The 14,752-nt window shown below is 44.2% G+C and overlaps 1 protein-coding gene across 1 annotated transcript in view; it reads left to right on the forward strand.

Annotated features, from left to right (window-relative positions):
* Positions 1–12,261: 12,261 nt before the first annotated feature.
* The window catches only part of LOC126469529 (collagen alpha-1(I) chain-like), an 86,016-nt gene continuing 83,525 nt past the window's right edge, over positions 12,262–14,752 (forward strand). The window contains exon 1 of the mRNA XM_050096649.1: positions 12,262–12,555. Within this exon, the coding sequence (XP_049952606.1) occupies positions 12,336–12,555 (220 nt within the window). The 5' untranslated portion in view covers positions 12,262–12,335. The remainder of the gene's footprint in view (positions 12,556–14,752) is intronic.

Raw genomic sequence — 14,752 nt, forward strand, 5'->3', positions numbered from 1 at the left:
AGTGCCTGATGTCTGTCCTTCATAACAATTGACTACGAATATGACTATGAAGTCGTTCATGACGGAGTCCTTGCATAAAAGGTTCTTTGTTTACTTGCGACTTCATATTAGAATAAAATCAAATGGTTCAAAAGGCTCTGAGCACTGTGGGACTTAACTTCTGAGGTCATCAGTCCCCTAGAACTTAGAACTACTTAAACCTAACTAACCTAAGGACATCACACACATCTATACCCAAGGCAGGATTCGAACCTGCGACCAAAGCGGTCGTGCGGTTCCAGAATGTAGCGCCTAGAACCGCTCGGCCACAACGGCCGGCAGGATAAAATCCCGAGCTTCCGATGACTACCTCTGCCATCTTCATTAGGGGTAAAACTGACTGTCATGGCTGGCCACGATGGCCCAGCGGTTCTAGGCGCTCCAATCCAGAGCCACGTGAATGCTACAGTCGCAGGTTCGAATCCTGCATCAGGCATGGATGTGTGTGATGTCCTTAGGTTAGTTAGGTTTAAGTAGTTCTAAGTTCTAGGGGACTGATGACCTCAGTTCAAAAATGGTTCAAATGGCTCTGAGCACTATGGTACTTAACATCTATGGTCATCAGTCCCCTAGAACTTAAAACTACTTAAACCTAACTAACCTAAGGACAGCACACAACACCCAGTCATCACGAGGCAGAGGAAATCCCTGACCCCGCCGGTGACCTCAGTTGTTAAGTCCCATAGTGCTCAGAACCATTTTTTTTTTTACTGTCATGGACTGGTGAGGCTTCCGCTTTTATAAACAGTGGATGGCTTGCCATTGGCTGGATGCTTCATAACACTTGTTTGAGAGAACCTTGGCAGGATGCAGCACCTTGCAGAAGTGCTGATTGTAAGACTTTGTCAGATAATTTGCTAGGACTGAGGAGAATCGAGACATATAGAGGGTGACTTAGGTTAATGGAGGTAGCGCAAGTGACCTTTCTTTAGCGTCATGTTCTTAGGTTACTAGAGGTTGAATTGTCCTGATAACTTCCCGCCATTTTCTGGAGGAGGAGGGGGTTAGGTTAGTGGAAGTAGCCCAATTGACCTATCTTCGAGCCAAAATTCAAACTTCCCGCCAAAATGCGCCATCTTGGATGACGTCATCGCCGCCATCTTGGATAACGGTACTTTGGCGTGTGAGTTGCCACAATACTAACGTTATTACTGCCTGGGCAGCCGAGCTTCTCTCAGAGCTATTGTGAACGCATGGTCAACAGTGATAAAGGATCATGGAAACAAAATTTAATCACGCACATAGATCGAGTTTATTTCTATAACAGCTCTCACTGACTGGTCGTCCCTTTTATGAAAAGACATCTCCAGTAATCTGTGGTTCCCTCAATTTATGTGAACAATTCTATGTAATTTTTTTAATACGTTACGAAATCGGCGTATGTGCGCTTGCTGTTAAATTGGCGAGTTAAACAAAAATATTCTGTCAGATATTATAATTCGGGACTTACTTTTGGAGGATTATTTTGCAAGCTTCAATGCAACAATGAAGTTCTACTTCATAACATAATGTGAAGCAGACGCAACTTTTCCAAATGTGAAAACCGTTTCATAGATACAAGCAAGGCCTTTCCGAAACATTTTGGAAGATATTTAGTAATTTTCTATGAAAGACACAATTAAAATCAATGATGAACTGGTTTAGTATTATCATAATGTTAGAAACGCCAAATAAATTGTTAGATTCGTATTTTTCCAGTTGTATTTTGTGTTGGATTTAGGCACAGGTTCGTTTATTTCAAGTTAATATTCGAATATTTTTGTGCATATTTTCTCGTTTTAGTGGTATTTCTGGTAATTTTATGCATAGGTACATACATATAACGAGGTAAAGCCAACTGGCGATCTTACCAGGTGGCGCCCGTGCCGTGTTTTCATTCGTAAAAAGAGTGAACATATGAAATCTACACCATCCGGCATACTTACAACTCGAACTTAGCACGTCACACTCCTCATAAAAAATTACTGAATTAAAATGCGTTTTTATGTGCTAGCAATAAGTCTACATCTACATCTACATCCATACTCCGCAAGCCACCTGACGGTGTGTGGCAGTGTGTACCTCTATCGGTTCTCCCTTCTACTCCAGTCTCGTATTGTTCGTGGAAAGAAGGATTGTCGGTATGCTTCTGTGTGGGCTCTAATCTCTCAGATTTTATCCTCATGGTCTCTTCGCGAGATATACGTAGGAGGGAGGAATATACTGCTTGACTCTTCGGTGAAGGTATGTTCTCGAAACTTTAACAAAAGCCCGTACCGAGCTACTGAGCGTCTCTCCTGCAGAGTCCCATTGGAGTTTATCTATCATCTCCGTAACGCTTTCGCGATTACTAAATGATCCTGTAACGAAGCGCGCTGCTCTCCATTGGATCTTCTCTATCTCTTCTATCAACCCTTGGTACGGATCCCACACTGCTGAGCAGTATTCAAGCAGTGGGCGAACAAGCGTACTGTAACCTACGTCCTTTGTTTTCGGATTGCATTTCCTTAGGATTCTTCCAATGAATCTCAGTCTGGCATCTGCTTTACCAATGATCAACTTGATATGATCATTCCATTTTAAATCACTCCTAATGCGTACTCCCAGGTAATTTATGGAATTAACTGCTTCCAGTTGCTGACCTGCTATTTTGTAGCTAAATGATAAGGGATCTATCTTTCTATGTATTCGCAGCACATTACACTTGTCTACATTGAGATTCAATTGCCATTCCCTGCACCATGCGTCAATTCGCTGCAGAGCCTCCTGCATTTCAGTACAATTTTCCATTGTTACAACCTCTCGATACACCACAGCATCATCTGCAAAAAGCCTCAGTGAACTTCCGATGTCATCCACAAAGTCATTTATGTATATTGTGAATAGTAACGGTCCTATGACACTCCCCTGCGGCACACCTGAAATCACTCTTACTTCGGAGGACTTCTCTCCATTGAGAATGACATGCTGCGTTCTGTTATCTAGGAACTCTTCAATCCAATCACACAATTGGTCTGATAGTCCATATGCTCTTACTTTGTTCATTAAACGACTGTGGGGAACTGTATCGAACGCCTTGCGGAAGTCAAGAAACAGGGCATCTGCCTGTGAACCCGTGTCTATGGCCCTCTGAGTCTCGTGGACGAATAGCGCGAGCTGGGTTTCACACGACCGTCTTTTTCGAAACCCATGCTGATTCCTCCAGAGTAGATTTCTAGTCTCCAGAAAAGTCATTATACTCGAACATAATACGTGTTCCAAAATTCTACAACTGATCGACGTTAGAGATATAGGTCTATAATTCTGCACATCTGTTCGACGTCCCTTCCTGAAAACGGGGATGATCTGTGCTCTTTTCCAATTCTTTGGAATGCAACGCTCTTCTAGAGACCTACGGTACACCGCTGCAAGAAGGGGGTAAGTTCCTTCGCGTACTCTGTGTAAAATCGAACTGGTACCCCATTAGGTCCAGCGGCCTTTCCTCTTTTGAGCGATTTTAATTGTTTCTATATCCCTCTGTCGTCTATTTCGATGTCTACCATTTTGTCATCTGTGCGACAATCTAGAGAAGGAACTACAGTGCAGTCTTCCTCTGTGAAACAGCTTTGGAAAAAGACATTTAGTATTTCGGCCTTTAGTCTGTCATCCTCTGTTTCAGTACCATTTTGGTCACAGAGTGTCTGGACATTTTGTTTTGATCCACCTACCGCTTTGACATAAGACCAAAATTTCATAGGATTTTCTGCCAAGTCAGTACATAGAACTTTACTTTCGAATCCATTGAACGCCTCTCGCATAGCCCTCCTCACACTACATTTCGCTTTGCGTAATTTTTGTTTGTCTGAAAGGCTTTGGCTATGTTTATGTTTGCTGTGAAGTTCCCTTTGCTTCCGCAGCAGTTTCCTAACTCGGTTGTTGTACCACGGTGGCTCTTTTCCATCTCTTACGATCTTGCGTGGCACATACTCATCTAACGCATATTGTACGATGGTTTTGAACTTTGCCCACTGATCCTCAACACTATCTGTACTTGAGACAAAACTTTTGTGTTGAGCCGTCAGGTACTCTGTAATCTGCTTTTTGTCACTTTTGCTAAACAGAAATATCTTCCTACCTTTTTTAATATTTCTATTTACGGCTGAAATCATCGATGCAGTAACCGCTTTATGATCGCTGATTCCCTGTTCTGCGTTAACTGTTTCAAATAGTTCGGGTCTGTTTGTCGCCAGAAGGTCTAATATGTTATCGCCACGAGTCGGTTCTCTGTTTAACTGCTGTAGGTAGTTTTCAGATAAAGCACTTAAAAAAATTTCACTGGATTCTTTGTCCCTGCCACCCGCTATGAACGTCTGAGTCTCCCAGTCTATATCCGGCAAATTAAAATCTACACCCAGAACTATAACATGGTGGGGAAATCTACTGGAAATATTTTCCAAATTATCCTTCAGGTGCTCAGCCACAACAGCTGCTGAGCCAGGGGGCCTATAGAGACATCCAATTACCATGTCTGAGCTTCCTTTAACCGTGACCTTCACCGAAATTATTTCACATTTCGGATCTCCGTCAATTTCCTTCGATACTATAGCACTTCTTATCGCTATAAACACGCCTCCCCCTTCAATGTCCAACGTGTCTCGGCGGTATACATTCCAATCTGAGTTTAGGATTTGATTACTGTTTACGTCTGGTTTCAGCCAACTTTCTGTCCCTAGTACTATATGGGTATTGTGACCGTTTATTAATGGGAGCAATACTGGGACCTTTCTATAGACGCTCCTGCAGTTTACTATTAGCACATTAATGTTGTTATTCCCTGTTGCATTTTGCCTACTCCTACCTTGATGCGTCTCAGGAGGCGTCTTGTCGGGCCTAGGAGGGAATTCTCTAACCTAAAAAACCCACATGTGCACTCCACACGTACTCCGCTACCCTTGTAGCCGCTTCCGGCGTGTAGTGCACGCCTGACCTATTCAGGGGGACCCTACATTTCTCCACCCGATAGCGGAGGTCGAGAAATTTGCACCCCAGATCTTCGCAGAATCGTCTGAGCCTCTGGTTTAAGCCTTATACTCGGCTCCAAACCAGAGGAGCGTCATCAGTTCTCGGAACGATACTACAAATAGTTAGCTCAGTTCCACCCCGCGAGCGATGCTTTCCGCCTTCACCAATTCCGCCAACCGCCTGTACGAACTGAGGATGACCTCTGAACCCAGACGGCAGGAGTCATTGGTGCCGACATGAGCAACAATTTGCAGTTGGGTGCACCCAATGCTCTCTATCGCCGCCAGCAGGGCCTCCTCCACATCTCGGATGAGGCCCCCCGGCAAGCAGACAGAGTGGACACTGACCTTCTTCCCCGACCTTTCCGCTATTTCCCTAAGGGGCTCCATCACCCGCCTGACCTTGGAGCTCCCAATAACTAATAAACCCGTCCCCCCGTGTGCCTGCTCGGACCTTTCTGAAGTCCATGCGAAACCATGAGTAAGCTAGTACTTAATAAACTGCAGGCCCGTTTGCAAATAGACTCAAAGAAACCTCAGTCTCCACAATCGGACTTCGCAAGTGACCCCTGAATCCCTAAATTCCTTAAACTATCTCTCCTGAAAAAAAATGGTGAAATATTGAACGATAAAAACTAGAGGGGATGTCCTGTGACGTCTGCCCGAACCAAAGGACGAGAACTGTGACGAACAGAAAAAGATATTGGTAGAGAGACCTCTTGCTGTAAGCGGGAAATCTGGGTTCGATTTCTGGTCCAACACAAATTTTCATTGTCGTCACTCCGTTACACAGCTGATGGTTGTCCATATTCGCAGCTGCGATTAAATTTTGTGTATTTGAAAACCGCTGTAGTCCTCACGTTTTGCATAACCAAAAGAACATACGAAGGTTGGAACTTTAATAGTGGCAACTACTTACTTATTTTACATCCAAACTACTCTGCATCTAGAATAGATTAAACTCATACATTGTACCATCGGTGTAGCTTATCACTCGGCATGTATCAGGTGTTTTCCCATTGTCCTACAGCATTCCCTCCATCACATTGTTTTTGCCCATACTCTCCTCATTCCTGTTTCTCTTCTTCCACCTTAGTCGACTATATTTTTTACTTTATCTATTTTTTTCTCACTTTTGCATGGACCATTCATCAACTTCCTCTCAGGGTTGAACCCTTCTGTACTCTTACCCTACATTATCTCTTTGTACTTCGTTAACAACATTCGACTAGAATTTAAGGAGGAAATTACTTGATACCGTGTTAATAAGACTGACATTTCGGAAGTGCTATACACATCTACTATTATTATTTTTGATATTATTGCTATTACTTTGCAATGCTCACGTACTGTGGATATTGCACTGTAAATCCACTCAGGGTGTCTGATCAAATGTAAAAGACCCACTGAAGACCCTAATTTTGCCAGAAAGGATAAAAGCTTACATGAAATAAATAAACTGTAGCTTATCGTCACGTAGCTCCCGCAGAATTTAAGATCTCCAAATCTGTTGAGCGAGACTTTTACACTCCTGGAAATTGAAATAAGAACACCGTGAATTCATTGTCCCAGGAAGGGGAAACTTTATTGACACATTCCTGGGGTCAGATACATCACATGATCACACTGACAGATCCACAGGCACATAGACACAGGTAACAGAGCATGCACAATGTCGGCACTAGTACAGTGTATATCCACCTTTCGCAGCAATGCAGGCTGCTATTCTCCCATGGAGACGATCGTAGAGATGCTGGATGTAGTCCTGTGGAACGGCTTGCCATGCCATTTCCACCTGGCGCCTCAGTTGGACCAGCGTTCGTGCTGGACGTGCAGACCGCGTGAGACGACGCTTCATCCAGTCCCAAACATGCTCAATGGGGGACAGATCCGGAGATCTTGCTGGCCAGGGTAGTTGACTTACACCTTCTAGAGCACGTTGGGTGGCACGGGATACATGCGGACGTGCATTGTCCTGTTGGAACAGCAAGTTCCCTTGCCGGTCTAGGAATGGTAGAACGATGGGTTCGATGACGGTTTGGATGTACCGTGCACTATTCAGTGTCCCCTCGACGATCACCAGTGGTGTACGGCCAGTGTAGGAGATCGCTCCCCACACCATGATGCCGGGTGTTGGCCCTGTGTGCCTCGGTCGTATGCAGTCCTGATTGTGGCGCTCACCTGCACGGCGCCAAACACGCATACGACCATCATTGGCACCAAGGCAGAAGCGACTCTCATCGCTGAAGACGACACGTCTCCATTCGTCCCTCCATTCACGCCTGTCGCGACACCACTGGAGGCGGGCTGCACGATGTTGGGGCGTGAGCGGAAGACGGCCTTACGGTGTGCAGGACCGTAGCCCAGCTTCATGGAGACGGTTGCGAATGGTCCTCGCCGATACCCCAGGAGCAACAGTGTCCCTAATTTGCTGGGAAGTGGCGGTGCGGTCCCCTACGGCACTGCGTAGGATCCTACGGTCTTGGCGTGCATCCGTGCGTCGCTGCGGTCCGGTCCCAGGTCGACGGGCACGTGCAATTTCCGCCGACCACTGGCGACAACATCGATGTACTGTGGAGACCTCACGCCCCACGTGTTGAGCAATTCGGCGGTACGTCCACCCGGCCTCCCGAATGCCCACTATACGCCCTCGCTCAAAGTCCGTCAACTGCACATACGGTTCACGTTCACGCTGTCGCGGCATGCTACCAGTCTTAAAGACTGCGATGGAGCTCCGTATGCCACGGCAAACTGGCTGACACTGACGGCGGCGGTGCACAAATGCTGCGCAGCTAGCGCCATTCGACGGCCAACACCGCGGTTCCTGGTGTGTCCGCTGTGCCGTGCGTGTGATCATTGCTTGTACAGACCTCTCGCAGTGTCCGGAGGAAGTATTGTGGGTCTGACACACCGGTGTCAATGTGTTCTTTTTTCCATTTCCAGGAGTGTATTTTGTGTAAGTCTGTTTCCAGAATGAAGCTTCCACTCATTGGAGAAGAATGCGAGGAAAATAAACTTTCTTGTAGACTAAATTTCTGTTACATCGGGCCTCGAAAACATTTCTAATATTTCACCATCAATACCCTATTAGGCCATCTCATGGCTCAGCTCTTCTAAGGCAGGAAAGGCTTATTCTGAAATCAACATTAACGCAGAGCTTAAAATATTCTCCATCTGCATATACACACAGGGGTTAGCCAAAAATGTGAAAAAGCATGCATGAACATAAATGCAGGTGCTAGAAAGGCCTGCAGGTTGCTTTGTCGTATTTGTCAATGAACGGCACCTGTGCAATATCCTCAACACATTGCAAACGTCAGCCGTCTTCAGAACAATGATCTGTGAACTTGTGAGTGCATTGTGTCCAAGCGAATTGCATTCCAACACGGACAAATTGTTAGTGCACGTATGGTGTGTGCTTCCGTAACCAAGGTAGCTGAAGTGTTTGAAGAAGCACCATATCGGAGATTTATACCGCATGTAGGGAAAGCGAAAATTCATAATCTGGTAAGTCACAAAGTGAACGGAAGTGTGTATTGAATGATCGTGACAGCGGTCGCTTAAGAGGACTGTAGTGAAAAATAAGAGGGCTACAGCTACAAAAGATACAGCAGAATTGAATGTCGCACTAGGGAACCGTGTCAGTGGCAAACAGCTCGAAGGTCGCATCATAAACAGGGAATTTCAGGGCTAGCTAGTAAACCGAAACTACACGTCAGTGATTCTAACGGCCATAGCAGGAAAACATGTTGCCGAAGGCATAAAACCTGGACTGTGGAGCAAGGGAAGAAACTGATTTGCCCAGATGAGTCTTGTGTGAAACTGTGTCCAACTTCTGGCCGAATTTTCTTCCCAAGAGCATAATATGAAGGGGGTTTGTCGGTGATATAGGCAGCCGGATCGTGATATTCCATAGGCCCCGCTCGTGATCTGGAAGATCGCACTACCGTCAAGGATTATGTTATATCTGCACACCCCTCCTCATCCAGAACTTCTTTTTAGCAGGAGGATGAAAGGCCGCATCTCCCCTGATCTTAATATTACTGAATCCTTGCGGTAAACTTTTGGGAGAATTGTGGGTGATCGCTATGCACATTCATCAAAAATGTTCAAATGTGTGTGAATTTTTAAGGGACCAAACTGCTTAGGTCATCGATCTCTAGGCTTAAACCCTGCTTAAACTAATTTATACTAAGAACAACACACAAACCCATGCCCGAGGGAGGACTTGACTTCCGGCGAGAGTGGCCGCACTGTCCTTACATGACGCCTCAAACCGCGCAGCCCACCTTCATCATCGTTACCTAAACTTGCCACAATTTAGCAGGAAGAATGGTATGAGGGTCCCTTGGAAGCCATACAGGACGTGTATTTATTCATTTAGAGACGACTGGAAGCTGTTTTGAATGCCAATGGTTTTCCTACACAGCGTTAGGTGCGGTAATGCGTTTGTGGTGTTCCCATATTTTTTTCCACACGCTGCACATACTCCGCAAGCCACCATATGGTGCGTGACATAAAGTACCTTGCACCACTACCAATCATTCCCTTCCCTGTCCCACTCACAAATGATGCGTGGGAAAACAACCGTGCGTATGCGTCCGTACGAGCCCTAATTTCTCTTTTCTTATCTTTTAGGTCCTTACGCGATTTGTACGTTGGCAGCAATAGTATCGTTATGCAGTCAGACGCAAATTCCGATTCTGCAAATTTCCTCATTAGTGTTTCTCTAAAACAACGTTGTCTCCGTTTCAGGGATTCCCATTGGTGTTCACGAAGAATCTCCATAATATTCGCGTGTTAATCGAAACTGCCGGTTACGAATCTAGCAGCACGCCTCTGAATTTTTTCCATTTCTTCCTTTAATGTGATCTGGTGGGGAGCCCAAACACTGTAGCAAATCTCAAGAATTGGTCATTTTAGTGTTTTATACGCGATCTTGTTCGTAAATGAGCTACACGTCCCTAAAATTCACCTACTAAACCAGCGTCTACGATTCGCCTTCCATAGTACCTGCCTTACGTGCCCATTCCATCTCATTTCGCTCTGCAACGTTAAAGACCATTACAGGGTTGTTTGTTCTCCCACTTTCATTAACATAAATTTTTTTATATTTAGAGCTAGCCGTCATTCACCACACCAAACAGACATTCTGTTTAAGTCATTTTGTATCTTTCTACGGTCAGTAAACAGTCGAGGATTTGCAGTTCACCATACCCATCGGATCATTTATTTAAAAGAAAATACGATCGGACGTATCACACTTTTCTGGGCCACCACTGACGACGATATCCTTGCCTCTGATGAATACTCGCCGTCCAGGACAACGTACTGGGTTCTATTATTTAATAAGTCCTACAACTACTCACGTATGTGTGAAACTATTCTAAATGTCTAACCTCTGTTTACATCATGGAGTAGGGCACGAGCGATGCTTTCTAAATCCAAGCTGATTTGTGGACAGAAGCGTTTCTGTCTCAACGAAATTTATTTTTCAAACTTAGAAGATGATCAAAAATTGTGCAGCAAGCCGATGTTAAGGATGTTTGTCTGTAATTTTGCGGATACGTTCTTTTGTCTCTGTTGCAGAAAAAACTCACCTGTGCATTTTTCCAGTCACTTGTGACTTCCCGCTGTGAGAAAGATTCGCGATTGATAGAAGCTAAGCAAGATGCCAGTACCGAAGAGTACTGTGTGTAAATCTGACTTGATATTCCATCTAGGCCTATCGACATATTTGTTTTCCATTATTCCAGTTGCTATCCAGCACCAGGGATTTCTATGACCTCCATGCGGGAGTCTGTGCGACGGTTAAACGTTGATCTGTCTGTACGATCCCCCTGCCTTACCCTCAAATACGCTAGTCGATCAAGATAGGCAGGACAACAACTCTGGGCTTTATAAAAATAGGATGTAGGCAATTGAAAACTGACTCGTTAAATTAGGCGATGAGGCACGAATGTATAGCTCAGTTGGCGCGGTATTAGGTACTTATTGCATATTCTCTAAACAAAAATATCTCTGAAACTTGACCTACTTTGATTTACGTACTACTCATGAGGAGGAGTGAATTCGGATAGGGAGAGGAAAAGTTAGGCAAATGACAGCCTCGCATAGGACCATATCTCTAGTCATTCGTCCACCGCTGCATTCGTGAACAAAAAGAATATAATTGGTAGGAAGTTAAATCGATGATACAATAACAAGTACCCTCTGCTACACATTTAATGGTTATTTGCGAAGAACAGATGCAGATGTAACTGTCACATGACAATGCTTGATTCTTGCAATGACCAGACTACTTACTCTGGAATCCACTCTCAGATGTTTGGCAGAGGGTGCATCGACTATTTCTCTACAGTTCTGCTATCGAACAGCACGGAGATAAAATGGACACCTAAAACTTTCTGCGCGAATTGTGACCTCTCTTATATTACCAGGTGGTCATTTCTACCTATTCAGGTGGTATTCAACAAAATATTTTCGTAGTCGGTGAACGGAATTGGTATTTATAATTTAGGGAAAAGGTCTCGCTGAAATGAGAAACGTCTTTCTTTTGATCATTGCCATCTATACATATCCGTGACACTCATCCCTTATTTCGTGATAATACAAATCGAGCTGGGGTTCTTTGAATTATTTAGATGCCGTCCGAGCCACGCGGAGTAGCCGCGTGGTTAGAGGCGCACATGTCACGGATTGCGCGGCCCCTTCCGTCGGAGGGTCGAGTCCTCCTTCGGGCATGGGTGTGTAAGTCTGTGGACCGAAGACTTCAGCATTTTGGTTCCTTAGGAATTCACACACATTTTAACATTTTTTTATGCCATTCGCCACTCCTATATAGGCTAGTAAGTGTACCATACTACGCTGCAGTACCACAGATGTGGATGGATGTAGGTAGTGTAGGCAATCTCTTCAGTAAATATACTGCACCTTCTAAGTGTTCTGCCAACAAAATACAGTCTGCCGTTTCGCCTTCCCCCACAAAATTTCCTGTGTGATGGCTCCAGTTCTAGTTGTTCGTAACTGTAATCCATAGTTATTTGATTGACTCGACAACCTTTAAATCTGGCTTTGTCAGGTAATGATTATGGTCAGTGTTTTCTTTTGTGAAGTGTTAAGCCGCATTCGTTTACACGTTTCGAATTGGCGCCTCGCTGCGCGTAGAGCGCCGAATCCCGCCGAGCGGCGCTACTGTCGGCAGCACTGGGACCGCGCGGCGGCACCCACACTGCTCGGCAGTACCGCTGTAGCGATCGGAGAAATCGCGCGGTGAATCTGCCGCTATCATATTGAAGTCATAGCGTCCTTTCGCATATGTCAAAGCCAATGGTTTCGCTTGTGGGGCCCAGCGGCGTGAACCCACGCCGACGAAAGCTAGTCGACCAAGATGTTCCTCGTGAATTGCGCACGAAAAGGGCAAAGAGAGCGCGACTTTCTCCTCGCCAGCGCCAGCAGCGTATTATTGAAGAGAAGGAAAGGTACCAACGGCTTGTACTTTTCTGGATAAGAATCATCCAGTACTTCATGAATAAGGGTGAGTAAATCATCAAGGCTCCGTCCACATGTACAAGCTTAACCGCGACGCTACCTGTGCCTTCCACTTTATTTCGGAAAACTTTTCTGTGTTTCCGTGAAGCTCGCGGAAACTGGTGAACGTCTTACATATACATCCACCTACTGAAGATACTACTTGCGCAAAATCATTTTGCACGGTCAGGCTTGTAGTTGTGGACGTGATACCGGTCATGATAATTGTATATCAATATTTTAGTTTTGTGACTGAGAATGTTGAATAATTACTATTATGGCTCTGTAAGATAATAGAAGAAGGCAGATCAAAATGAGAAAAATTGGAGGACGTAAAGTTTATAGCAAAATTGCATATTATTTGAATATTCTTTTTATTCTTAATACTTTTTGGTATATACGTTATTAACGTTTAAATTCGTAAACTGCTCTGAACTTAAATTTCATCCTGTTAACTGTTGCTATAAGTGTTTTATTGTGTTATTTGTTTTTCTCTTTTCTAAGCGTTCTGGAATTCAAGAGTCTTTTTAACCAGCCTTTTTTACCTTTTGTTTACTAAGCGTCATCAGTGGTGGTTGTTGTTCATTACTCCTTTTGTATACATGTTTTCAAATCGACAGATTGTCTCCTCGTTTTTGGAATAGGTAGCAGTCGAGAACTTTTGCTTACATTTTCTCCCATCACTATTTTTCTATTGTAGGAATCCTCTTTCTTTTTGCTGCTCTCGCGTTCTTTTGCACTTCACTTTCACAAAATCACACCCAAACGAACGTACTATGGTTTCACCCTCTTTTCAGGACATAAATACACTGTGCTCAATACAAAAAAGGTGAAAGCACTATAAAAATGCGCTACGGTCGCAGGTTCGAATCCTGACTCGGGCATGGATGTGGGTGATGCCCTTAGGTTAGTTAGGTTTTAGTAGTTCTAAGTTATAGGGGACTGATGCCCTCAGAGTGCTCAGAGCCATTTGAACCATTTGAACCATAAAAATGTCTATAAAGGCAACGTGTATGAAGTATAACGGTAGACAAGTTTAGTGCAAAGAACGCAAATGTATCAAAAGGATACCGGACTCTAAAAGCAAAAAAACATGAAGCGTGAAATTGCAAGCAAGTCTTTTCTGGCGAGAGCCTCAGTTAACCACGAGGGGAAACCTGTCGACTTCAGAAGCTATAAAAAGGAGTAACTGACACCAACCACCATTGATGATACTTTTTAAATAAAAGCGAAACGCATTTAGTGTAAGACTTTCTTAAACTGCAGTATGCTTAAGATGGACAAAGTAATAACTGACAAATACATTAGCACTGTTTGAAGGGTAATGTTTTCATCTTTGACTGTCAGTTCAGTTTCATCTTAAAGTACAATGAGAGTCATAGATGAAAATGGTTTCCTTCAACAAGTTCTACATGTCTTCTTCGACAGCTGCTCCAGAAAACATCATCAAATATACTACGGAGATAATTATAGCACATTTACTGTAATTATACCTGTAAACGCTGCTATTATAACGTATTGTCTACCAAAGAATGTTCAATTGAAATTGATTTCAAATTTCTTATGGCAAAGGAGAAAACTATATAAGTTATTCGTATACTTCTGACACTATGTCTTGGTAGTGAGTCCCTGTGTAAACCAACGAGAGCTTTGAAATTCCGATAGGAGAGGAGCGGTGAGGGAGAACGAGCCGCGCCCCCTCTTACAGCTTACGTCTGTTTTCTGCTCGCCTGAGAAAGCAGAACTGCTTGTGATGTGAGGGTCGTACTCGAAACCCATCATGGATCATTCCAAAATACGAAAAGAAATGACGAACGACACAGACGTGGATGTCGGAAGAAATTTATCCAGCTGGAGGAAGGGGGGGTGAACATCAGTGAATTGCCCACTTTCAAGACGTATCTTTCCAAGGAAAGTAAACTCTTTAGGTGACACAGAAAACTTCCAGTCCTCCAGAAAATATAGTCAGTTATCCATTCAGTATCTGAATAAAAACTCAGTACTCCTTATTCCGGGGGGTGAGGGCGGGGTAAGTGATCTCCTTATGAAAGCCTATCAATGCACAACACAACGAAGAGCGGAATACACAAAGCACTCACTAACGATTGCAACGCGATTATTTGCTGACGTGGGAAGTATCGCAAACGTGGCACTTCGAGCTCAAATTGTACCAGTATCTTAAGCAATCATAGATCAAAATAGTC

Source organism: Schistocerca serialis, chromosome 3 (assembly GCF_023864345.2).
Source record: "Schistocerca serialis cubense isolate TAMUIC-IGC-003099 chromosome 3, iqSchSeri2.2, whole genome shotgun sequence".
Taxonomy (NCBI): domain Eukaryota; kingdom Metazoa; phylum Arthropoda; class Insecta; order Orthoptera; family Acrididae; genus Schistocerca; species Schistocerca serialis.